General features: G+C 42.7%; 1 protein-coding gene across 3 annotated transcripts; it reads right to left on the bottom strand.

Moving 5' to 3' along the window:
- Positions 1-5,525: 5,525 nt before the first annotated feature.
- On the bottom strand, positions 5,526-24,257 carry ZNF621 (zinc finger protein 621). 3 transcript variants are annotated; one of them, XM_050780417.1, is made up of 5 exons: positions 23,878-24,257; positions 22,662-22,747; positions 15,586-15,712; positions 14,718-14,825; positions 5,526-13,012 (listed from the first exon to the last, which is right to left on the bottom strand). In XM_050780417.1, the coding sequence occupies exons 2-5, from the start codon at positions 22,683-22,685 to the stop codon at positions 11,952-11,954; spliced, it is 1,320 nt and encodes a 439-aa protein (XP_050636374.1). In that variant the 5' UTR covers positions 22,686-22,747; positions 23,878-24,257; the 3' UTR covers positions 5,526-11,951. The 3 variants fall into 3 exon arrangements, with proteins under 3 accessions (XP_050636374.1, XP_050636373.1, XP_050636372.1); XM_050780416.1 differs by lacking the exon at positions 23,878-24,257 and adding an exon at positions 23,483-23,643; XM_050780415.1 differs by lacking the exon at positions 23,878-24,257 and adding an exon at positions 23,247-23,628.
- Positions 24,258-25,365: the final 1,108 nt, after the last annotated feature.

The raw sequence follows: 25,365 nt of genomic DNA, 5'->3' as shown, positions 1-25,365 counted from the left end.
TACCCAGACTCACTTATTAATATTTTACTCAATTTTCTTTAGCATTTTCTTTTTCTTCCTTTCTTTCTCTCTTGTGGATGGGTGAATGGATAGATGATAGAATAGATAGACAAATAATCATTTTTTTCTAAAATAATTAAGGAGAAGGTACATAGGCCGGGCATGGTGGCTTATGCCTGTAGTCCCAGCACTTAGGTAGGCTGAGGCGGGCAGACAACCTGAGGTCAGGAGTTCAAGAGCAGCCTGACCAACATGGTGAAACCCCATCTCTACTAAAAATACAAAATTAGCCAGGCGTGGTGGCACATGCCTGTAATCCCAGTTACTTGGGAGGCTGAGGCAGGAGAATCACTTGAACCCAGGAGGCGGAGGTTGCAGTGAGCCGAGATCACACCATTGCACTCCAGCCTGGGCAAAAAGAGGGAATCTACATCTCAAAAAAAAAAAAAAAAAGTTACATACATCATGGCCCTTTATCTATAAATACTTCAGTGTGTATGTAGTATTTCCAAGGAATAAATATTCTCCAAATAACCATAACACAGTTATCAACTTTAATAAATTTAACATTGATCCAATGTTTTTATATATTGTCTAGATTCTAATGTTGTAAATTGGCCCAACAATGTCTGTTATAGCAGTTTATTTCTTCTCTACTAGAACATTCAGTCAGATCAAGCATTGCATTTAGTTGACATGTCTCTTTAGTCACTCATAATCTGGAATCTTTTCTCAATCTTTGTCTTTTACACCAATTAACACTTTTTTAAGAATACAGAAACTCCTTTTGTAATATTACATACTCTATTTTGGGCTTATCTGGTGCATCCTTGTGGTTAGATCCAGATATTCGTCTCTGGTTAGAAAATTCATTCAAGTGTTGTGCCTTTCTCAGATCATCACATATGGAGGTCACAATTTCTACACACTCCTCATTGGTGGTGTTAAGTTTTTGTGTCCAGTCAAGATGTTGTACAATCTCTAGATGCTTACTGTGCTTTCTCTTGCAACTAATAAGCTTTCCATTGGTAGATATTTAAGACTATACAGATATTCTCCTCCTCATTAAATTTCCCCCCTAGATTCAGCAACCATTAATGATTCTTACCTGAACCAATCTTTACTATAATGCTTGCAATATGATTATTTTTCTAACTCCAGCATTCTCAGTACATTTATCAGTCAGTCTGCTCACATTCATTTACTTCTGATGGATATTTGACTATGGGTATAATTCTAGGTTGAAAATAATTTTCTTCAGGATTTTGAAGGCAATCCTTCACTATCTTTCAGCATCCCATGTTGCTATTGAGAAGCCTGGTGCCATTCTGAATCCAGTTTCCTGATGTGTACTCTTTTCTTTATCCTTGGTGTTCTGACATCATACTATAATGTATTGCGATTTTTAAAATTTTTGCCCTTTTTTCCTAGAGTCCTTCTTCCCAGTTTTTCATCCTCCTCCTCTTCCTCCAATTTGAACTGGTTGTTGCCTAAGACAGGCGCACAATTGTCTTCCTGTTCCTTCACTTTTCTATGAATATTTGATCCTCCGTTTCCTGAACACAGTTTTTCTCTTTTTTGGTTTATTCCCTAATTTTGCTAAACCACACCTTCTATAGTACTATATCTCAAGCAATTTGTTAATGGAAAAAAATTGCTAAATGATACACTGAAACTAATATAGAATCACTGTACATAGTTGTACATGGCATAACTATCTCCAGTGCCCCTGGAATAACAGCATCTATGTTACTTTTTAAAATGTACAAATTAGCAGAATATTGTGCACATGTCCCGATTAACAAGTAAGCTATAATATGTTTAATGGATGCAGGAGATGTGAGTCTCCTGACTCACATCTGCAATCCCAGCGCTTTGGTAAGCCGAGGCTGGAGGATCACTTGAGGCCAGGAGTTCGAGACCAGGCTGGGCAACACAGTAAGAACTCATCTCACTGGCCGCGGTGGCTCACACCTGTAATCCTAGCATTTTGGGAGGCTGAGGCAGGCGCATCATTTGAGGTCAGGAGTTTGAAACCAGTCTGGCCAACAGGTTGAAACTCTGTCTCTACTAAAAATACAAAAAAATTAGCTGGGCGTGATGGCAGGCGCTTTATTCCCAGCTATTTGGGAGTCTGAAGCAGGAGAATCGCTTGAACCCAGGAGGCGGAGGTTGCAGTGAGCCAAGATCGCACCACTGCACTCCAGCCTGGGTGACAGAAGGAGACTCCGTCTCAAAAAAAAAAGAAAAAGAAAAAAGAATCCATCTCTACAAAAATTAAAGATTAAAAAATTAGCCAGGTGTGGTGACAGACACCTGTAGTCCCAGCTACTAGGGAGGCTGAGGTAGGAGGATTGCTTGAGACCAAGAGGCCTAGGAAGCAGTAAGCCATGACTGAGCCACTGCACTCCAGCCTGGGTGACGAAGCAAGACCCTGTACCAAAAATAAAGTAATATTATGTATTACTTACGAACTCCAGAAAAATAACAGAGGGAAACAGGGAGAACAACAAAAGGGATCTCCACTTTAATTCAAGTATTTTCTTTCCTTCCTTCCCTTTAATTTAAATATTTCTCTTCCTTCCTTCCTCCCTCCCTCCGTCCTTCTTTCTTCTTTTTTTTTGAGACAGGGTCTCACTCTGTCACCCAGGCTGGAGTGCAGTGGTGCAATCACAGGTCACTGCAATCACTGCCTTCTGGGCTCAGGTGATAGTCCTGCCTCAGCCTCCCAAGTAGCTGGGATTACGGGCATGTGCCACCACAACTGGCTAATTTTTTCATTTTTTGTAGATACAGGTTGTCACCATGTTTCCCAGGCTGGTCTCCAACTCCTGGGCTCAAGTGATCTACCTGCCTCAGCCTCTCAAAGTGCTGTGTTTACAGGCATGAGCTGCCAGACCTGGCCCTATTTCTTTCATTAAAAAAAAAAATCCTTGGAAATAAACTTTTAAAAATCATGACTGTATCATCATGTGTGTACAAGTTGTTTCTCAAAGTATTTAAAAGAGATTCAAAGGCTGGGCACGGTGTCTCATGCTTGGAATCCCAGCACTTTGGGAGGCCAAGGAAGGAGGAGCACTTGAGCCCAAGAGTTTGAGACCAGCCCCGGCAACATAGCAAGATCTCTACTAAAAATAGTAAATTTAGCCAAGCATGGTGGCAGGCACCTGTAGTTCCAGCTACTCAGGAAGCTGAGGCAGAAGTGCTTGAGTCTGGGAGGTCAAGGCTACAGTGTGCTATGATCACACCATGGCGCTCCAGCCTGGGCGACAGAGGGAGATCCTGTCTCTAAATAAATAAATGAGATTCAAAATGGAAATATCCGAAATGTTCAATAATGAGACTGCTTACGTAAAGAGTTTAAGTCCAGGGAATGTAATATTATACATCCATGAAACCTATTATAGCTTACTTGTTAATTGGGACATGTGCATGATATTCGGCTAACTGAAAAACAGAAATTTACAATAGGATATGCATAATATAATTTGTGTATGTGTACATATGTGTGTTCACTAAGTATTAAAAGTGGTGGAATTCAGGCCTAGGTACTTTTCTAGGTAAGTTTTTTGCTCTAAGCACATATTTCTTTTATAGTTAGAAAATATTTATTTATTCATTTCGGTTAATTTAGAAAGTTTATTTTGCGAAGATTGAGGATGTGCCCATGACATAGCCTCAGGAAATCCAGATATGTGCCCAAGGTAGTCAGGGCACAGCTTGGTTTTATACATTTAGGAAGAGACATGAGACATCAATGAATATATGTAAGTACATTGGTTTGGTCTGGAGAGGCGGGACAACTTGAAGAAAAGGCAGGAAGACTCCAAGCAGGGAGGGAGCTTCCAGGTCAGCTAGGTGATACCCAAAGGCTTACATTCTTTAGAGTTTCCAATTAGACTTTCCAAAGGAGGAAGATCAGATATTCATCTATCTCAGTGAGCAGAGGAGTGACTTTGAATAGAAGGCAGGTTTGCCCTAAGCAGTTCCCTGCTTGAGTAGAACACAATTCTTTAAATTTAAAAGGTGCTTACATAGCTGGGTGCTGTGGCTCACGCCTATAATCCCAGCACATCCCAGCACTTTGGGAGACCCAGGCTGGTGGCTCACCCGAGGTTGGGAATTCCAGACCAGCCTGGCCAATATGGAGAAACCCCGTCTCTACTAAAAATACAAAATTAGCCGGGCATGGTGGCACATGCCTGTAATCCCAGCTACTCAGGAGGCTAAGGCAGGAGACTCGCTTGAACCCAGGAGGCACAGGTTGAGGCAAGCCAAGATTGTGCCATTGCACTCCAGCCTGGGCAACAAGGGCAAAAACTCCGTCTCAAAAAAAAAAAAAAAAGCTGCTTATATAACCAAAAGATTAAAAATGGACAATCTGTACAAGTGATATAGACATCCCTTCTAGGTTGTTTATAAAACAATTAAGCACTTTGTTTATGGAAAATGAGCGATCTGAAAAGTACAAGAAAATCGCTCTGTCCCTGGCTCATAGCGGCTGTAAAGAGAACCTCCCTTCTCAGTAACAAGCATAATTTGTCTTCAGATTTCTGCTGCCTATACATTTGACACTCATTATTTACACCTCTACCATCTAATGGACATCACTCCTTCCATAATTAACCAATTTGATAGTCACTGAAGAACAAATTACAATTAAACTGCTAAGAGTACCTGCAAAAACAGAAATAAAAACAAACAAACAAAAAAAGCCTTATTTCATGTAAGTACTTGATACACTGAAAACTGCTGCTATAACTTGAGACTGTTATTGTTAGAAAATTAGCATCAGGGCTGAGTGTGCGCATCAATATACTTCAGCTTTGTCCCCAACCACTGCAACCGTTAGCAAGATCATTTACTCTCTCTGGAGCCTCATTTCTTTTTATACAAACCTGAAATGTAAAAATCTAACCTTTCAATGCCCTGTGCTTAAATGTCAAATGGGGAGTAGTACCAGGAAAGAATATCTTTTTATCATTATTAAAATCCAAGGTGTCCTTGTGGAAGCAGCAAAATGGAGTAGATTGAAACTTTTGGGCCAACTGCAATTTCCTATAACACCACAAATCCATTGAAACAAGAAAGTAGATCAGTGGAAATGAAATCGTAACAATGGTTGCTGACTCATTTAAGAGAAAGATATGAGCTAGCCTTACAATTGGGTTTCATGTAATACAATTGTCAAATGCCCTGTAGTCCCAGCTACTTGGGAGGCTGAGGGAGAAGGATCGCTTGACCCTAGGAGTTCAAATCGTTTGGGCAACATAGAAAACTTTGTCTCTTAAAAACAAATTGTCAAAAGTTTTCTTTATGAAATATATCAAATCATCAGGCTTTTAAAATGATTTTTAGATTAAGACAAGTTATGTAACTTACTTCTGGACAGTCACGAAATAAGATATTATTACTGATATACTTCATAGCAATGTTGAAAGGCCACATTTTGAAAAATACAGGCATACCTTGGAGATATTGCAGGTTTGCTTCCAGACAACTGTAATAAAATGTTTAACACAATAAAGGGAGTCACACAATTACTTTTATTTCCCAGTACCTATAAAAGTTATGTTTGATCTATAGTATAGTCTATTAAGTTTGCAATAGCATTATATCTGACAATGTACATACTTAAAAATATTTTATTGCTAAAAGATGCTAACGATAATCTAAGTCTTCAGTGAGTCTTTGTTGTTGGAAGAGAGTCTTGCCTCACTGTTGATGGCTGCTGAATGATCGGTGTGGTGGTTGCTGAAGGTTAGTGTGGCTCTAGCGATTTCTTTAAATGAGACAACAATGAAGGTTGCAGCATCAACTGACTCTTCCTTTCCCAAAGATTTATCTGTAGCATGTGATACTGTTGGATAGCCTTTTACCTACAGTAGAACTTTCTTCAAAATTGGAGTCAATCCTCTCAAACTCTGCTGCTGTTTTATCAACTAAGTTTATGTAATATTCTAAGTCCTTTGTTGTCATTTCAACAATGGTCACGGGATCTTCATAAGGAGTAGGTCCTATCTCAAGAAACCACTTTCGTGGCTCTTCCATTAGAAGCAACTCATCTGTTCACATTTTATCATGAGATTGCAGCAATTCAGTCACATATTCAGGTTCCATTTCTAATTCTAGTTATCTTGCTATTTCCACCTGCAGTTACTTTGTCTACTGAAGTCTTGAACCCCTCAAAGTCATCCATCAGGGTTGAGGTCAGTCTTCCAAACTCCTGTTGATATTCTGACCTTCTCCCATGAATTGCAAATGTCCTTCATGGCATCTAGAATGATGAATCCTTTCCAGGTTTTCAAGTTACTTTGTACAGAAGAATCACTATGGCAGCCACAGCCTTACAAAATGTATTCCTTAAATAATACCTGAAAGTCAAAATTACTCCTTGAACCATGGAGTAATGGATCCTGCAGAATGGATGTTGTTTAGCAGACATGAAAACATTAATCTCTTTGTACATCTCCATCAGAACTCTTGGGTGACCAGATGCATTATCAATGTGCAGTAAAATTTTGAACGAAATTTTTTTTTTTTTTTAGACAGTCTCACTCTGTCACCCAGGCTGAAGCACAGTGGTGCAACCTCAGGTCACCACAACCTCTGCCTCGCGGGTTCAAGCAATTCTCCTGTCTCAGCCTCCCAAGTAGCTGGGATTACAGGCACGCACCACCACATCCAGCTAATTTTTGTATTTTTAGTAGAGACAGGGTTTCACCATGTTGGTCAGGCTGCTCTCGAACTCCTGACCTCAAGTGACCTGCCTGCCTTGTTCTCCCACAGTGCTGGGATTATAGGCGTTTGAGCCACTGCACCTGACAGAAATTGTTTTTCCTAATATTTAATAGGTCTCAACAGTTGGCTTAAAATGTTCAGTAAACCATGCTGTAAACAGATGTGCTGTCATCCAGGCTTTGTTCTTCCATTTCTAGTGCACACGCAGAGTGGATTTAGTGTAATTCTCATGGGCCCTAGGATTTTCTGAATGGTAAATGAGCGTTGGCTTCAACTGAAAGTTACCAGCTGCACGAACCCCTAACAAGAGAGTTGAGCAGTTCTTTGACACTTTTAAGCCAGGGATTAACTTCTCCTCTCCATGAAAGTCCTAGACGGTTTCTTCTTCCAAAACAAGGCTGTCTGATCTATATTGAAAATCTCGTTTGGTGAAGCAACTTCATCAATTAACTTAGCTAGATCTGGATAAATTGCTACAGCTTCTACACCAGCACTTGCTGCTTCGCCTTGCACTTTTATGATGACTTCTTAAACCTCATGAACCAACCTCTGCTAGCTTCAAACTTTTCTTCTGCAGCTTCCTCACTTCTCTCAGCCTTCATACAATGGAAGTTACAGCCTTGCTCTGGATTAGGCTTTGGCTTAAGGGAATTTGTGGTTGGTTTGATCTACTATGCAGACCACTAAAACTTTCTCCACATCAGTAATAATGCTGTTTCACTTTTTTTGGTTTCATTGTCACACATGCTAGAGTGCGGTGGCACAATCATAGCTCACTGTAGCCTCGAACTCCTTGGCTAAAGGGATCCTCTCACTTCAGCCTCCCAAGTACATCAGACTACAGGCACGCACGATGACACCCAGCTAAATTTTTAATTTTTTGTAGAGACAGGGGTCTCACTATGTGGCCCAAGCTGGTCTCAGACTCCTGGCTTCAGGGGATCCTCCCACTTTGGCTCCCCAAAGTGCTGGGATTCTAGGCGTAGCCACTGCCTGCACCCGGCCATTTTATTATCGTTCATGTGTTCCCTGGAGTAGTACTTTTCATTTCCTTCAAGAACTTTTCCTTTGCATTCACAACTTGACTGTTTGGCAGAAGCAGTCTAGCTTTTGGCCTATCTCAGCTTTTGACATTAGCCTTCCTCACTAAGCTGACTTTTTCACTTAAACACTTGGAGGCATTTGTAGGGTTATCAATTGGTCTAATTTCAATACTGTTGTGTCTGAGAGAATAGTGAGGTCTGAGGAGAAGGAGAGACATGGGGAACCATCAGTTAGTGGAGTAATCAGAACACACACACACATCAACTAAGCTGACTGTCTTACATGGATGCAGTTTGTGGTACCCCAAAACAATTATAATAGAAACATAAAAGATCACTGATCATCAAGACGCATATAATGAAAAGTTTGAAATATTGTAAGTTACCAAAACATGACACAGAAAAATGAAGTGAGCACACGCTGTCAAAAAAAAAATTGCCCTGATAGTCTTGTTCAACACAGGCTTGCCACAAAACTTCAGTTTGTAAAAAATGCAATATCCGCAAAACACAATAAAACAAAGTGCAATAAAATGAGGTATGCCTGTACTTCGATAATCACTAATTCATTATATTTTAGAAACAAACATCTGTTTTACACAAGAAATAGGTGGCAAAGGTGGAGGGTGTTGGACAATTGGCAGGTAGCACTTGGGACTGGATTCCTGAGACAGAATGAGAGCAGTAGCAGAATAAAGGAGACAGGATAGAGACGGAACTACCTTTTATACTTTCTCAGCTGTGCCACTAATGCTTACCTCTCTGTGCTTTCTTTATAATTTTGTATAAAATATGTATATTTCTAAATAGTACCTTATTTTAGATTTTTAAAAATTTCAGCAAATCATGTTACAGGCCAGGCGCAGTGGCTCATGCCTGTAATCCCAACACTTTGGGAGGCCAAGGCGGGTGGATCACTTGAGGCCAGGAGCTCAAGACCAGCCTGGCCAACATGGTGAAACCCCGTCTCTACTAAAAATTTAAAAATAAGCTGGGCATGGTGGCACACACCTGTAATCTGAGCTACTTGGGAGGCTGAGGCAAGAGAATCACTTGAACCCGAGAGGTGGAGGTTGCAGTGAGCCAAGATTACACCACTGCACTCCAGGCTGGGCAACAGAGCAAGATTCCATCTTAAAAAATAGTAATAATACTATTATAGTGTAGGGTGTTTTTGTTTTTGTTTTTTCAACTTGGGTTTGGGGAGTTTGTTTTTTGCTTTGTTCTGTTTGATGATCATTGTATATAATATCTGGTAGTATAAAACCCCCTTGTTCTTCAAAATTGGGTTAGCTACTCTGTGTCCTTTGCCTCTCTATATGCAGGCCCCTCTGGAATTTTGATATTGTTTTTACGAATTCATTTGATAAAAATTGAAATCTTGACGAAACTAATATTTCCTACCCATGAATATAGTGCATCCTTCTGTCATTTAGGTCACTTTCAATGCCTATAATGGGTATCTGATATTTTACAGCTGCCCAACGTATTTTGAAAACCCCTTCCCCATTTTCAGACTTCTCCATATTATGACTGTCTTCCCAGGCAGAATCCAAAAACTGTATTTCCCAGAAGCCCCTGCAACTTGGACATACATATATAACCAACTCCCACTGAGCAGGTACACCCTAGCTGAAGACAGAGGACCCTACCGAAATGATTGTGGGGATATTTTTACTACAGAATGTGAAACGACCTTCCTGGTAGTCCAGTCTCTGTCTTCAATGGGGGTGGCAGTCCAGTAGCAGGCACCAGCAGCTGCTGAGTTTCCACTGGAACCAGTTGGTTCTGTGGTTGGTCATTTTTCCTGGCTTCTGCCTATGTGGCATCCCAGCTTAGTTCCTCTTAGACATTTTGTAAGCTAATTAATAGTATGCAGCAAATCTAAGGTGGATTCTTCAGTCTACTACTGATCACTGACACAGAGTGAGGAACCAGAAGTGGGTTACTGAGTGTGACAGAACCTTAAAACAGTAGCACTATTTAGTGGAAGTGACTGAGAATACGGTGGTGAAGAATCAGATACTGCAAGCTGAAAAGTAGATGGGCGAAACGAAGTGGCCACAGCTCTTCTGGACTCAAGTTGGCTCCATATGTTCTCATTCTGGCACGGGGCTGAAGGCACAGCCACTTTCTGGAGCTTGCTGTTCTCTCGCAGAAGGCAGAAACAACCATCAGCTGAGCATGAGAACTGAGAGGGATGTTTTGGAAGTTAAAGAAGAGAGGAAGTATAAAGTAGTGGCCTAGGAAAGCAGGGGAGTTAAGTGGACTCCAAAAAGTGTAGTATGACCGTCAGGAAACATTAAGGGCCTCCATGAAGTTACTGGTCATGAATTTAAAGTGACAATTCAGCACGGTAGTAGGCTTTCTCTTGATCACTTCTGGTGCAGGAACAGAGAAGGCAAAGAACTGTATTTAGTCAAGAGATGAGGTTTTGCCAAGCGAGCATGACAAAGCAAGAGAAGGGCAAGGGAGTTAAGGGAGACTGTAAAGGAATTATTTTAAGAATTGACCATAGAGTTTAAGCTGGGTAAAGGAGGAGGGGTGGGCATTTTCTGTCTGAAGCATATCTCTTAAAGTATGGTCCATGCTAAAGATCTGGCCATCACCACAGATATCCAAAATCAGAATTTCTGCAAGACAGAAAACTCTTCTTTTTACAAGCACATCACATAATTCAGGCACATGGTAAAGTTTAAAAACCAATAATGTAAAGGTTTTGCTATTAACTGTTACAGAGAAACATCTAGATAGCAACAGCAGCACAAAAGAAAAAAATGTATGGACCCTTCCATCAATGCTTAGGACTTAATGTTTACATTAATGCCAATAAATGCATAATTCAAGTTCTTTTCCCAGTAACTACTTCACACAGTCCTCTGAATGGTTGTAAAGGATCCTCATCAAAGCCACTTCCAAGAGCAATCCCAAATTCCACTTCACTAACCTACCACATAAGCCTAGCCACTGACCCACTAAACAGCTCCCTTTATTTCTAAAGAACAATTTTGGAGGCTTATTCAGATTCCCCTCGAGTTGGCTTTACACCATTACTTTTATTTCTTTAGTAATTCATCAAATTCATATTTACAGTTCATAAATATGAAATAAAATATAGAAGCCAGTGCTCACAAAGAAAAAAAAACAATGCTCATCAAGAAAAATCTACAAAACACATGCAACGAAGATGAATGAATGCCTTTGTGTATATTTACTTAGGAAATAAAAGTTAAAAGAAACATCTAGCTATCAAGAGCAAAACTAAAGAAAAAAACTTCATGTTTACAGACATGATTGCTCTCACTGCCATCAACATATACTTCTTTTTTTTACTGTTTATTTCACACTATCTTTTGCATAGATGTACGAGATTCTCAAAGATGTATGTCAAGGGCAACATAACTTCAACTGTATTAATACCTCACCTAGCCATGGGCCCACTAAACAATCTCCATTAATCTCTACGGTCCATTGTTGGAAGCTTATTCCAATTCTCTACCAGTAGCCACAGGTCTTGTACATTTCTCCCAGGCTGCTTACCTCTAATCATAATGGCCTAACACAGGGATATCCTCTTTTCCAAACTTTCCTAACACCAAAGTGTTCTACCACCAGCAACCCCACGATGCAGATACAGCCACTGTTGTTCAAGCCTGAAAGGGACTAAAGCAAAGGTTCAGTATTTCCATTTTCTACCCAGAAGAGATTATATAAACATGGTCTTTAAATGTATATAGATGATAATGGAATTTATGTTGAAACAGCTGTAACACATGTAAGGTGAGGAAAAAAATACGAATGAAACTCAAATTAGGTTGGAGGCCGGGCACAGTGGCTCACTTCTGTAATCCCAGCACTTTGGGGGACCAAGACAGGCAGATCACTTGAGGTCAGGTGTTTGAGACCAGCCTGGCCAACATGGCAAAACCCTGTCTCTTCTAAAAATACAAAAATTAGCTGGGGGTGGTGATGTGTGCCTGTAAACCCAGCTATTCGGGAATCTGAAGGAAGAGAATCGCTTGAACCCAGGAGGTGGAGGTTGCAGTGAGCCAAGATCACACCGCTGCACTCCAGCCTGGGTGACAGAGCAAGACCCTGTCTCAAAAAAAAAAAAATTAGGTTGGAAATTTACTGGGCATAAGAACCATAAGACTGCCAAGATAAAGCTCATGAGGAGTGAGAAGAAGGGGTGAGAATAACTGGGGAAGGTTTCACAGTGGGAGTAAGATCCTGGAAAACACGCACTATTTGGGCAGATGAAGAAGGTATTCCAGATGTAGGCAGCAGCATGAACAAATTCCCAGAGGTAGGAATGAGCACAGCATGTGGAAAGGTCAGTGAAGGCACAGCCACAGCTGGAGCAGAACAGGATCCCTGGAGAAGAACAGGAGGTAAGGCTGGAGAGGGGCACTGGGGACTGACTAGGGATGGCCCAAGAACCTTGACCGGCTTCTTTTCCACAGGGTGCAATTTCTGATGCTGAACAAAACTTCCATACCATTTGAAGGCTTTCCCACACACCTTACATTCATAAGGCTTCTCCCCAGTGTGAACTCTCTGATGCTGAATGGAGGCTATTTTCTGAGTGAAGGCTTTGCCGCACTCCTTACACTGGTAAGGTTTCTCCCCAGTATGAATTCTCTGATGGACAATAAAAAGTGACCTACAACCGAAAGCTTTCCAACATTCCTTACATTTATAGAGTTTCTCTCCCGTGTGTAATCTCTGATGCTGCAGGTAGGCCGCACTCCTACGGAAAGCCTTCCCACACTCTTTACATTCATAGGGTTTCTCTCCAGTGTGGATCCTCTGATGCTGAGTCAAGGCTGTGTTGGAACTCAAACCTTTGCCACACTCCTTACATTCATAGGGCCCTTCTCCAATGTGGTTTTTCTCATGTACAATACAGTCATAGCTGGACTTGAAAGCTTTGCCACACTCCTTACACTTAAAGGGCTTTTCCCCAGTGTGACTCATCTGATGCCGAATGAGCTTTGAGTTATATCGGAAGATTTTCCCACATTCTTTACATTCATAGAACTTCATTCCACCTCGAAGTATCAGGTTTGGATTTAGATTGAAAGTCTGCTGCATTGCCTTGCTTTTAAAATCAAAGTGCTGAGAAACGTTCCTGAGAAGTCCTCCTACCGGCATTCTGTGCAACTCTGTTTCTTCAGAGGCTTCCTGCTTTATAATTGGCCCTTCATTTTTGATCCAGGACTCACCACCTGACCAAAGAAACCACAAGGGTTCCTAGTTACAAAACTGGGAGAAAAGTAGGATCCAGTGTTCCTAATTTTCTCTTGCAGAATGTAATTTTTAAAAACATACCTGTGAAATGGTTATATACAAGCATCTATAAAGGAGGATGAGAGAGACAAAGAAAAATAATGACAGGCCAGGTGTGGTGGCTCATGCCTGTAATATCGGCACTTTGGGAGGCTGAGGCAAGCGGATGGCTTGAGCTCAGGAATTCGAGACCAGCCTGGGCAACTTGGCGAAACCCAGTCTCCACAAAAAAATACAAAAATTAGCCGGGTGTGGTGCTGCACATCTGTGGTCCTAGCTACTAGGGAGGCTGAGGTGGGAGGATCACTTGAGCCCAGGAGGCAGAGGTTGCAGTGAGTGGAGATTGTGCTACTGTACTTCAGCCTGGGTAGCAGAGCTAGACCCTGTCTCAAAAAAAAAATAGAAAAATAATGACATAGAATTGGAGAAGTAAAGACACAGAAACGGAACAGGAAAGATAGCCAAGAAGTGCTCCCCATGAGGAAGGCTGGAAAACTGAACTAAGGTAGGTGAAATGGGAAGAAGGAGAATCAAGAATGAGAAGGAAAGAAGGCAGGAGGGACAAGAAAGAAAAAAGAAGGAGAGAATAAGAAAGAACAGCAAGAAATGGGAAAATTTTTTAAAGAGAGACAGAAACCCAGAAGAGGAGAAAGGAATGAGAGACTGGGAAGAATAGAGAAGCAGCTCCAACACTAGAAGAGGTCTTGCAGACTGAGAAACACAAACCAGGAAAAAAATGGATCCCAATGTCCTACCTGTAACCCAGGCAATCACCCCAAATTCTAAACAATGTCCTAGTTATCCTATATTTAAATATTCCACACAATATTCTGGGATAGAAGATGATTAGTTTCAGAAAGTCAGCTGGAACAGAAGTTGGATCAGAGAGCTGTAAGCCACTGTGGTACCACTGCTAAAGGAACCACTATATACAAAAGCATGTATGCGTGAGAAGGCTTGAAATTTTCTTCCAAAAAAACGGAAACGCAAGTAACCAAAACCTTCCAGGACTGGTAAGTCATCTCAGGGAAATTTTAGGTGGCGGGTGTGTGCATATGTGCATGTGTGCATATGTGTGTGTGGGTAGGGGGCTATGATGGGAGAATATTCCTAGCCCTTTCGTCTATAGTCCCATCTATGGTAAATATAATGTAGATCTAAAGATTATGGCAAATGAAACTCTTAAGTGATTTAGATACTAAAAAGGCCAATTAAAGCCATTCTTTTCAGGGCTGAAGGCCTAAAGTAAAATGTATAGCTATAGCACAAATAAGTCAGTTTGGCCCAAAAAAATCATATTTTCCTTAAATTTGGCTGAAACCCCACTTCTTTGCAATGAAAAATGGCATACAATTAAAACTTCTCCACCGGTAAGTAAGAAAAAAGTGGTTTAGGAGCTACTGGGTTACAGCTTTTCTGCCTCGGAGGACAGCCACATGAATGTGCAGACAGCACGAGGCCATGTACTCCTAGAGGCGGTCTTTCGAAGCTCAGGGTCAGAACTCAGTGTGAGTTCTGAGAGTGCAATGAGTATCGACTTATAAATAACTGGGAGCTTTGTTCCCTGAAGCATAAGAAACACTTCTTACCTAGTAAACCAGGAAGGCAAAACAAGAAACTTAACCACTGGATTCTCATACTCACCTTGACTGATGCCTCTCGGAATCTCGGTGTCCCAGGGATCTGGGCCCCATGGTGCTTCCCCTCTCTCCAGGTGGGAGATTAGAGCAGGTTTGGGGAATGGAAACGCTACTTTATGAAGAAAAGAGAAAGACAAATCGAGGGGAGATGTCCAGAGCTATTCCTGGGATCTTTCTCAGCCCACCCTCCATCAGGCTACCTGGGAGAGAAACGGAACATCAGCAGACCAAGTGAGAGTTCCGACAAGGAGGTCCAAACTGTGCTCCACGATAAAGCCAAGGAGGTATGATTCTCCTCAGAAAGAAGCTGCAATCTGGCCCTGACTCAGAAGAAGGGAAACTCCCTCAGGAAAAATGTACCTACTGCTCCCCTGGGAGACCCTTCCACAAAGGGAGGGCCAACATCCCCAGAAAACTGGATAGACAAAGGAACAAAGGGCTCACCTAGGGTGCCAGAAAGAATGCTTTCCCTCAGGGCCCGGGACCACACTGTTCCTGGAGTATAAGGAAGTCTAATTTCAAAACCAAAGGGAAGCCAGGCACAGTGGCACACGTCTATAGTCCCAGCTACTTGGGAGGCTGAAGCAGGAGAATTGCTTGAGCCCAGGAGTTTGAGGCTGCAGTGAGCCATGGCCATGCCACTGCCCTCCAGCCTAGATGACAGAGCAAGACCCTGTCTCAAAACAAACAAAAAAGCAAAAAACAAACAAAAACAAAGAAACCCAGGGATTTCCCTACCCAGTATTTCTGGAGGCTGGTGATTGCAAAACTCTCCTCTGAATTCATCAAACCCAAGGGCTACTAGAATCCCCAAAACATGTGAGGAAGATAGCAAACTGTTACAAAGGGCCACAGAGGGAGGGAGGCCTTACCCAGGGAAGCCACATTTGCATAATTCTCCAGCATCACCTCCCCGTATAGGGCCCTCTGCGCAGGGTCGAGGCTGGCCCATTGATTCTGGGTGAAGTAAACAGCCACATCCTCAAAGGTCACTGACTCCTGAAACAACAGGTTCCTGCTCAATCTCTGAGTGAGGAGTAGAAGGAAGAAGGGAGCAGCTTGAGCTTCAGGGAAGGGATAAACCTGCCTGCACCCACAACTCTGAGCCCCACGGAAGATCTGCTCAAACAAGAGCATCCACCACCACAGCCGGGGCGAGCCCTCAGCCAGTATTTCCACTTTCAAATGGGGAACACTCTCCCATCTACTCTCCCAACACTCTCCCATCTACTAAGCTCTGGAGCCCCTAGCTGCTACTGATTCTTATAGCCTGGCATCCAGTTGCTTTCTCCCTGGTAACAGCATCAACTCCTAGGTTCCTAGCTTCACAGATCTGTCCCCCTGGCACCTCCTACCCTCAGGTACTCCATAATCCTCTCTCCTTATTTGCTATACACCAACCACTACAGACAGCGGCTACTCACCCTGTGATATGGTATGGCTGTGTCCCCACCCAAATCTCACCTTGAATTACCACATGTTGTGGGAGGGACCTGGTGAGAGATAATTGAATCATGGGGGCAAGTCTTTCCCATGCTGTTCTCGTGACAGTGAGTAAGTCTCACGAGATCTGATGGTTTTAAAAAGAGGAGTTCCCCTGCCCAAACTCTCTCATTTTTCTCTTGCCGCCACAATGTAAGAAGGGTCTATCACCTCCCACCATGACTCTGAGGCCTCCCCTGCCATGTGGAACTGTAAGTCCAATTAAACCTGTTTTTCTTCCCAGTCTTAGGTATGTCTTTATCAGCAGTGTGAAAATGAACTAATACATCCTGTATCCACCCATCCAAGGGGCACATGCACAGCCCCCATCTGCTCCTTGTACCTAGCTTCTCTTTGGTTCTCCCCAACACTGTCTACAATGTAGAGAGAAGCATGTTAGAAATATCACCAGTATTTTGCAAATTTCTCTTTTCCACCTTTTTGCCTTATCAGAAAGCTGGCTCTCTTGAAAGAAACCTGTAGCCTGCCCATTCTGACCCTCTTCTCTGAACCACTGGTCTTGAAAGACAAGCTGGCAGTGCCAGGTCCTTGGGCACAGATCTGTCCCCCAGTTTTCTGAGCTCCATCACATCCACCAAGGCTGTCGCTTCACTAGGTGTTCCCCTCTCTGACTCCCTCCCCTGGGGCTATCTCCATCTTCCCAAGAATGAAGACAACTATACTTGTTGATTAGCCCTATGCACCAGGCCCCTAGGTTGGTTATTTTATTTATTTATTTATTTATTTTAATTATTTTTTTGAGACGGAGTCTTGCTCTGTCACCTAGGCAGGCTGGAGTGCAGTGGTGCAATCTCGGCTCACTGCAATCTCTGCCTCCCAAATTCAAGTGATTCTCTAGCCTTAGTCTCCCAAGTAGCTGGGATTATAGGCACACACCACCATGCCAGGCTAATTTTTGTATTTTTAGTAGAGACGGGATTTCAACATGTTGGCCAGGCTAGTCTCAAACTCCTGACCTCTGGTGATTCGTCCGCCTCAGCTCCCCAAAGTGCTGGGATTACAGGCATGAGCTACCAAGCCCAGCCTTTTTTTGTTTGTTTGTTTTGTTTTGTTTTTTAGAGACAGGGTTTCACCATATTGCGCAGGCTGATCTCAAACTCCTAGGTTCAAGCAATCCACTTGTCTCGGTCTCTCAAAGTGCTAGGATTACAGGTGTGAGCCACCACGCCCAGCCAAGGTTGGTAATGTTACATCTTGTTTTTCATTTAATCATTACAAAACATATGTGAAATAAGAATTACTATTCCCATTTTTCAAATGATGAAACTTAGATTCAAAAGTTCAATTACTTTGCTGAAGATCACATAGCCAGGAAGCAGTAGAAAGGGAACTTCAATACAGATCTGCCAGACAACAAACGTGGGCTCTACTAACACACCAAGCTGTCTCCCACACTGGGCTCACAAACTTCCCCAAAAACATGGCTAACCCCTGAACCTGGTGCTGCCCTATCTTTGGAGAATAGCTTCTCAAACTCCTCAACTCCAAAAATCACCATTCAAACCATCTTTAGTGTACTCCCTCCAGGCCATATGGGCCCCCTCCTCCAATTTAAATTGGGGGTCATCTATTTCAAAACTACACACACCACCCTGGAAGCCCGAGCCTCTGAACCTTCCATGAGGCCCCAGAGCAGTTCCAGATGGTGCCCACTGGCTACTTTCTCTGGTTGTTTTTTTTTTTTTTTTTTTTTTTTTTTTTTTAGCAGAATCTCGCTCTGTTGCCCAGGCTGGAGTGAGGTGTTGTGATCTCGGCTCACTGCAACCTCTGCCCCCTGGGTTCAAGCGATTCTCCTGCCTCAGCTTCCTAGGTAGCTGGGATAATAGGCACCAACCACCACACCTAGCTAATTTTTGTATTTTTAGTAGAGACAGGGTTTCACCATTTTGGCCAGGCTGGTCTTGAACTCCTGACCTTAGGTGATCCACCTGAAAGTGGACCCCAAAGTGCTAGGATTACAGGCGTGAGCCACTGCACCCGGCCTTTCTCTTCTTCTAGAGTTCAGCATACTGCAAACCACAGAGACTAGACTCTCAGCTTGGAGGAGGTTTCATGACCTGTACGCTTTCTCACCTTGATGCTCCCACAGATGATTCCACCTCCCAGAAGAGTCTCATTACGCTATGCAGTCAGCCTTGTTCTTTTCAGATGCTGAAAATAAAATACCTACCAACAGAGGCACAGTCAAGCTCCTAACTCTTGCATGCACATTCTACATTCTGTCTCCTGGGAGCCCTTAAAGCAGCATATGGACTGGAGTGGGCACAGGGGAATAGAGAAAAAGGAATATGACTGTAACTGGTCTCGAAGGAAGGAGGGAAGAACTGTACATCAAGGATAAATTCTGGCAACTCAAACTGCTTAGAGCAGCTCTGCTGGCTCTGCACGCAGGTCCTTATGAGACGGTGTCTTTTCAAACAAGAGCAAGTAGAGAACTCAGCTCTAAAAGATGCTGAAAGGAAAAAATAAAATAAACGCAGACACTCCTCAAAGGGAGAGCCAGTCTTTAAACTGAGCAATGACGAGGTCCAAAGGGCCCCCAAAATAATGTGAGCCAAAAGCCCAAACAGCAGACTGGATCATGTTGTCCTGTATACAATTACTGTACTGCTTCAACAAGCCATTAAGGGCTTCTGAGGACAGTAACCACAGGCTCACAGATAAAACCAAATTTCACCTCCACTTACAGCAAGTCAAACCTCACACCCTGACATCTCCAGAGCTTCTCTCACAACTTTCTCCTCCCAGCCTACATCCATCATCTCTTCTTCCACAAACTGTCTGCCTCTCCTGCCATCTACTATCCTCAAGTTTCATGAGCCCTAGAAAATGCGTAATATTAAGGAAAAAACATTGTTTTAAGGCAGTTGGGTTTGGGATATCTTTTTGTTCTTCCTGTGGATGGTCCCTATGTACCTCACCTTATTTCATTTTTCTCCACAGTATTATTCATCTTGTCATATGATATGGTTTATCATCTATCTCCGCCCACCAGAATGTAACTCCATGAGGCAAGAATTGTTTGTTCATGATTGGTTTACTAGCACACAGTAGAGTGCCTAACATGTACCAGATGCTTAATATATATTTCCTAAGAATTTATTTCAAAAACGGTTACCCATTAAAAAAATTGTTTTAACTTATGAAGAGAGTAAGAAACCAACAGCAAACACCATCTAAACAGTAAAATGCTACAATAAATCCATTAAAGTTGATAGTTGACAATTTACCATAAGCTGAGGTTTTACTTTCTGCAAAAGATGGGAAAGGAGCATATATATAGGACAGGAATGAACATAAATATCTCTGCTTGCAGATGGAATAACTATCTGCCTAAAGACATCTAAGTACCAAGAAAACAAACTAAAAACATTTAGAGCTGATAAAACAATTCACTAAATTATCTAGATATAGAATAAGTAAACCAAAATTATTAGCTTTCCTAAGTACCATCATAAACAACTGGAAGATACACTGAAAGAAACTAAGATGCCATTCACACAAAAAATTGCTAAGAATGGACCTAAGAGAAATCAGTGAGAACAGGATGGAAGAACACTAAATGTTTACTAAGATACATTTAAAAAGAACTGAATAAATTGGAACTTATGGTGTTTCTGAACAGGAAGAATCAAACTTGTAAAGATGTCAATTATCTCCAAATTTACTCATGAATTCAATAAAATCCACTCTCCTACCAAAAAAAATCCATGAAATTTGTGCAGGGGTGGGAGATCATTTAAAGTCATCTAGAAAAGCATGCGTGAAAAACTAGCAAACAATGTTTTGGAGAAGACAATTGAAAGAAAAAAATGAGGGGGAATTAAACTTTATTTTAAAAGGATAACACATTAAGAATATGAGAAGACATACTAAAGTGTGGGAGAAAATATTTGCAGAAGACATATCTGATAAAGCACTATTATCCAAAATATACAAAGAACTCTTTATGAACAAGCCAATTAAGAAACAGGCAAAAAACCTCAACAGACACCTCAACAAAGCAAATATACAGATAGCAAATAGGCATATGAAACTATGTTCAAGATTATATGTCATTAGGGAACCGCAATGAAAACAATGAGATACCACTATATACCTATTAGAAAGGCCAAAATCCAAAACACTGACACCACCAAATGCTGGCCGGGATGTGAAACGACAGAATGCTCATTCATTGCTGGTGGGAATGAATGCAAAATGGGACAGCCACTTTGGAAGAGAGTTTGTCAATTTCTTACAAACTAAACACACTCTTACCACACAACCCAGCAGTCATGCTCCTTGTTACTTAACTAAAGGAGTCGAAAACTTCTGTCCACACAAAAACCTGTAGGTGGACATTTATAGGGGCTTTTTTTCATTATCGCCAAAACTTGGAACCAACCAAGGTGTTGTTCAGTAGGTGAATGGATAAGCTGTAGTATATATAGACAATGGAATATTATTCAGCACTAAAACAAAATGATCTATCAAGTCATGAAAACACATAGAGGAAATGAAATGCATTATCACTAAGTGAAAGAAGCCAATCTGAAAATGCTACATACTGTATGATTCTGGCTATATGACATTTTGGAACTGGCAAAACCATGAAGAGAATACAAAAATCAATTGATGGTTGTCAACTGGGACGGGACTAAGGGGAAAGTAAGGATGGATAAGAGAAGCATAAGGTATTTTTAGGGCAGTGAAACTATTCTGCATAATACTATAATAGTGGATACATGTCATCATCAAGAGTGAACCCTAATGTAAACTATCGACTTTGAATGACACTGATGTGTCAGTATAGGTTCACTCCCTATAACAAAAGTGTTACTCTGATGTGGAATATTAATATTGAAGAAGGTTGTGCATTTTGTGGTGGCAGGAGATAAATGGGAACTCTTGCTTTCTGCCCAATTTTGTTATCAACTAAAACTGCTCTAAAAACTATTTTAAGTACCAGTGTTAAATGGTTTCACGGTAAGTTATTTCTCAATCAAACCTCATATGCTGTTTAGGACATATCGGAGAATAAGGAAAGAAAAAAAGGATTTCCATTCTTCTAAAGACACTGACATTGTACTGTGCTGATACCAGACTTGTATTTGAACTTCTATCAGAACTTGTATATACATGTGTAGGGGCAGGGAATACATGGGAAATCTCTGTACCTTCCATTTAATTTTGCTGTGAACCGAAAACTGCTCCAGAAAATAAAAACTATAAATAAATTAATTAAATTAAAAAGTAAAATGCAGCCTGGCCAACATGGTGAAACCCCTTCTCTACTAAAAATACAAAATTAGCAAGCGTGGTGGCACATGCCTGTAATCCCAGCTACTTGGGAGGCTGAGGCAGGAGAGTCGCCTGAACCCGGGAGGCGGAGGTTGTGGTGAGCCAAGATGACACCATTGCACTAGAGCCTAGGTGACAAGAGCGAAACTTTGTCTCAAAAAAAAAAAAAGGAAAACACTTAATATCTTACCTGACCGCAGTATCTTCTTAATTGACCAACACCTTTCTACAGAATTTGCCACTAAGGGCTGGGAAGATCCTTTTAATATATAAATCCAACTCTGTCACTCTGTCATCTCCCTGCCTAAAATTCTTCAGTGCCTTCCCAATGAACCAGTACAGAAACCACTGTCCTCACCATGACCTATAATACAGGTATCTATTTCTTCCATCTCATATTGAACCACTTTCTCTGACCCCTTCCGGTTTTTAGAGTACATCCAGCCTTCCCTTCAACTTCACAGTCCTTGCATCTAGCATTTAGAAAATGTACATTTAAGTAACAATACTAGTCTCTCTGGGATACATGCAATACAATTCGTGGGCAATCTCTCCAATAAAGAATTTCTGATTTCAGGCTGGAGTGGTGGTTTATACCTATAATCCCAGCACTTTGGGAAGCCGAAGTGGGCGGATCACCTGAACTCAGGAGTTCGAGACCAGCCTGGCCAACGTGGTGTAAACCCCGTCTCTACTAAAAAGACAAAAATTAGCTGCACATGGCAGCGCACACCTGTAATCCCAGCTACTCAGGAGGCTGAGGTATGAGAATCACTTGAACCCGGGAGGCAGAGGCTGCAGTGAGCCGAGATCATAGCAGCACTCCAGCCTGGCGGCAGGGCGAGACTCCGTCTCAAAAAAAAAAAAAAAAAAAAAAAAAGTCTGATTTCAGCAGGTAACTTTCATTTCTAGAACATGATCTGAATTTCCAAATTCAGAAAGAATTCATTGGCATAGGTCCCCTGTCTTTCATTTAAATCTATACATCCACTCTCTATACACAAAACTTTTATTTTCCCAGTACATATTTACATCTGCCATAGCCCTAGAGATAGATACAAAGGGGAAAACACAGCTTGGCCAAGTTAGGCCTTCCTGATCCTTTCCTGATTATGTGATAGCTAAAGTGAATTTAAAAAAAAAAGACTTAAGCTCAGCTCACCTGAGGCCAAGTTGCTTGGAGCATGGCGGATGTCCCCCGGCTTCATGCACTGTCTTCTGGGTTTGGACAAGCAAGATCCTCAGGAGCTAAGAGAAAAACAGCCATGAGTGCTAAGGACCCTGTCCTCCACCACCTACAGCAACCTATGGCCATCCTAGTTTCCACATTTCCAGCACTGGATGCAGGGAGATTCTACTAGGACTCCCTCTAATTGTTCTCACGCTGATAGCCCCAACCTTATGAGCTGTTCTGCCTGGTCTTCAGGACAATCTTCCACCTGCCTGCTCAGTCCGAAGAGCTTTTTTTGAGCCCATTCCCACGGGCAGACCGAGGGACCCAAGAGCCCTGTCCCTATTGTATTGGGTCTCTACAAACGTAGAGTCTTTACAGAATGATTATAGGCAAGATGACGCTGACCCGAAAGAAAGAACCTCAGGAGAAGAGGGACTGGAGTGGCTAAATGTGAATTAAGGGTAAAATACTCAGCGTCCCAGTGGGTGATGCTGACCGGAGACCCCACCCAACCGGGATCTTAACACTCCACCCAAGAAAGCAGGCGACCCCAAACATCAGAAACGTCAGTACCGGGAGCGAGAGGCTGTCAGGGCAAGTTCTTTAGGGTAGAAAAGAGTATCAGGCCTCGGTGGCAAAGGGCTGGACCCGGGCTGTAGAAGCCAGAGTAACCACCTTGGCGGCTTCGGCGAGGCCCAGATGCCCACGGTCCGGGTGAAGTAGGGGCGGGCCGCCATTGGGACCAAGTTCAGGGGAAGTGGGAGGTGACGAGCCGCCAGGGGCAGCGAGGAAGCCGGCACCGGGCGGACCTGGCACGTAGAACTCGCTGAAACCCACGCTCTGCCGAACACCGAGGGGCTGTTCACTAACTAAACGCCGAGCCGGAAGGGCGAGTGCGCGCCCAGGGCCCCTCTAGGCCCCCGGAGGCCGCCATCTCGGTCGCCCCGCGGCCAGACCCGCCCCGCCTCTCATGGCTGGCCCCGCCCTGCGGAAGAGGAGAGGTCGCGGCGACCGGCTGGGCTGAGAGGCCCGTGGCGGACCGGCAGTATGGGGCTCTCAGCCCGGGCTTCTCCGGCAGCCGTCGGCATTGCCTTGGGAGTGTCACCGACTGATGCAGCCTAGCTCTCCCCATAACTCACCCTGTAGGCACAAGTGGGGCCCCAGTTCACTGGCAGCTGTTGGCCGCCTTCACCCCATGGCTCACCTGAAGCCTGGGCCGTGCAGGTGAGGTGAGAATGGCGCCTGCTTTGTCATCTCTAAGAGGCCCAAGCCTAGGATCTTGCTTGGGTCCTCAGCTGGGCAGTCCTCAGGGAAACCATGGTTTCCACTTGCCCTTTTAGCCCTCTGCCTTCCAAGGACCTAGATGTGCATGGAACCTTTTAGGACAGATTCATTTAACAACCAAAACACCCTGGCGACGGTTGCCAGGCATCCTGTATATACAGGACATGTCCTATATTAAATGATCTTGTCCAGTGTTGACTTTGGCAGGACACCCTAAATGTCTTACATTTAGCTTTTTCCAATAAATTACAAAAACTCGTAGTGAGAGCTATTTTTCTGCTAACTGGCACTTAAATAACTTAAATGTTAACACCGGCTGAAATATATATATCTCATACTTCCACAAATAATGATCTGGACAGTCCTTTATGGTCTGTTCTGTAAGTTGGACTGCAGGAAGAAAAAACAGTGAAGAGGGGAGTCTGCTAATTAAAAGAACTTATTTTTCATATTCAGGGAAGGAAAAGACTGTTTTTTGACCAAAGTCCCAAGTCACTAACAAGTACTTGCCATTAATTTACATAATTTTAGATCAGTACACGTAACTCTGAAAATCAACCAATACACAACAGCGTCACTCCAAGCTTCTGAACATGAGCCAGTCAGTGATAAACACTTCCTGAAGCCAGCCAGTCAGTGGCAGCCCTCCCCAACTCATTGGCAAGTACCTCTCTACTGTGCCCTTCCTTCTGGACAGGAGCCTTTCTCCAGTATCAAAGTGGTGCCAAGATGGACAGACTTTGTTTTACCTCGATCACACTGATACTTCTCCTGAACACAGTTCCAGATACCAGGCTCCTCCTCACCAGGCATTTCCATGCTATAAAGGGGAATTGGTCTCCCACCACTAAAAGATAAAAAATGATCCTGGGTATCTAGATATATTGCTTTATTACAGGGGTCCCACTTCTTGGATTTGTTATTCCTTTCTTAAGAATTAGACTGACTTATGAAGTCCTATTATGGAGAGTATACTAGGTATCTACTGCTGCATAACAAATCACCCTAAAGCCTTATGGCTGAAAACAAAACACACTATCTCTTAAAGTTTCTATGAATCAATGAACATAGGTCAGTCAGTCCTAAAAAGAGAGAAAAAAAAAAATGGGTTCTGTGGATGAGGAATTCGGGAGTGGCTTGGCTGGATGGTACTGGCTTGGGATCTCTCATGAGGGTCTAGTCAGGTGTTACCTGGGACTGCAGTCACTTGAAAGTTGGACTGAGGCTGGGGATTTGCCTCAAAGGTAACTCACTCACATGGTTGGCACATAGGTGCCGGCTATTAGTGTGAAACTTCCCTTCTTGTGCTGGGTACAGTGGCTCAGACCTGTAATCCCAGCACTTTGGGAGGCCAAGGCAGGCAGATCACCTGAGGTCAGGAGTTTGAGGCCACCCTGGCCAACATGGC

The sequence above is a fragment of the Macaca thibetana genome, chromosome 2 (genome assembly GCF_024542745.1).
Source record: "Macaca thibetana thibetana isolate TM-01 chromosome 2, ASM2454274v1, whole genome shotgun sequence".
In the NCBI taxonomy this organism is placed as follows: Eukaryota; Metazoa; Chordata; class Mammalia; order Primates; family Cercopithecidae; genus Macaca; species Macaca thibetana.
This window is presented reverse-complemented; position numbering and strand designations above follow the sequence as displayed.

What these genes read in the sequence shown, in the direction of transcription:
- ZNF621 (XM_050780417.1), bottom strand. Translation starts at nt 22,685, where the DNA reads ATGCTCCAAGCAACTTGGCCTCAG. An exon ending in TCCAAGCAACTTGGCCTCAG is followed by an intron (nt 15,713 to 22,661) that starts GTGAGCTGAGCT and finishes CTGTTGTTTCAG; the next exon opens with GAGTCAGTGACCTTTGAGGA. An exon ending in TGCAAATGTGGCTTCCCTGG is followed by an intron (nt 14,826 to 15,585) that starts GTAAGGCCTCCC and finishes TTCTTCATAAAG; the next exon opens with TAGCGTTTCCATTCCCCAAA.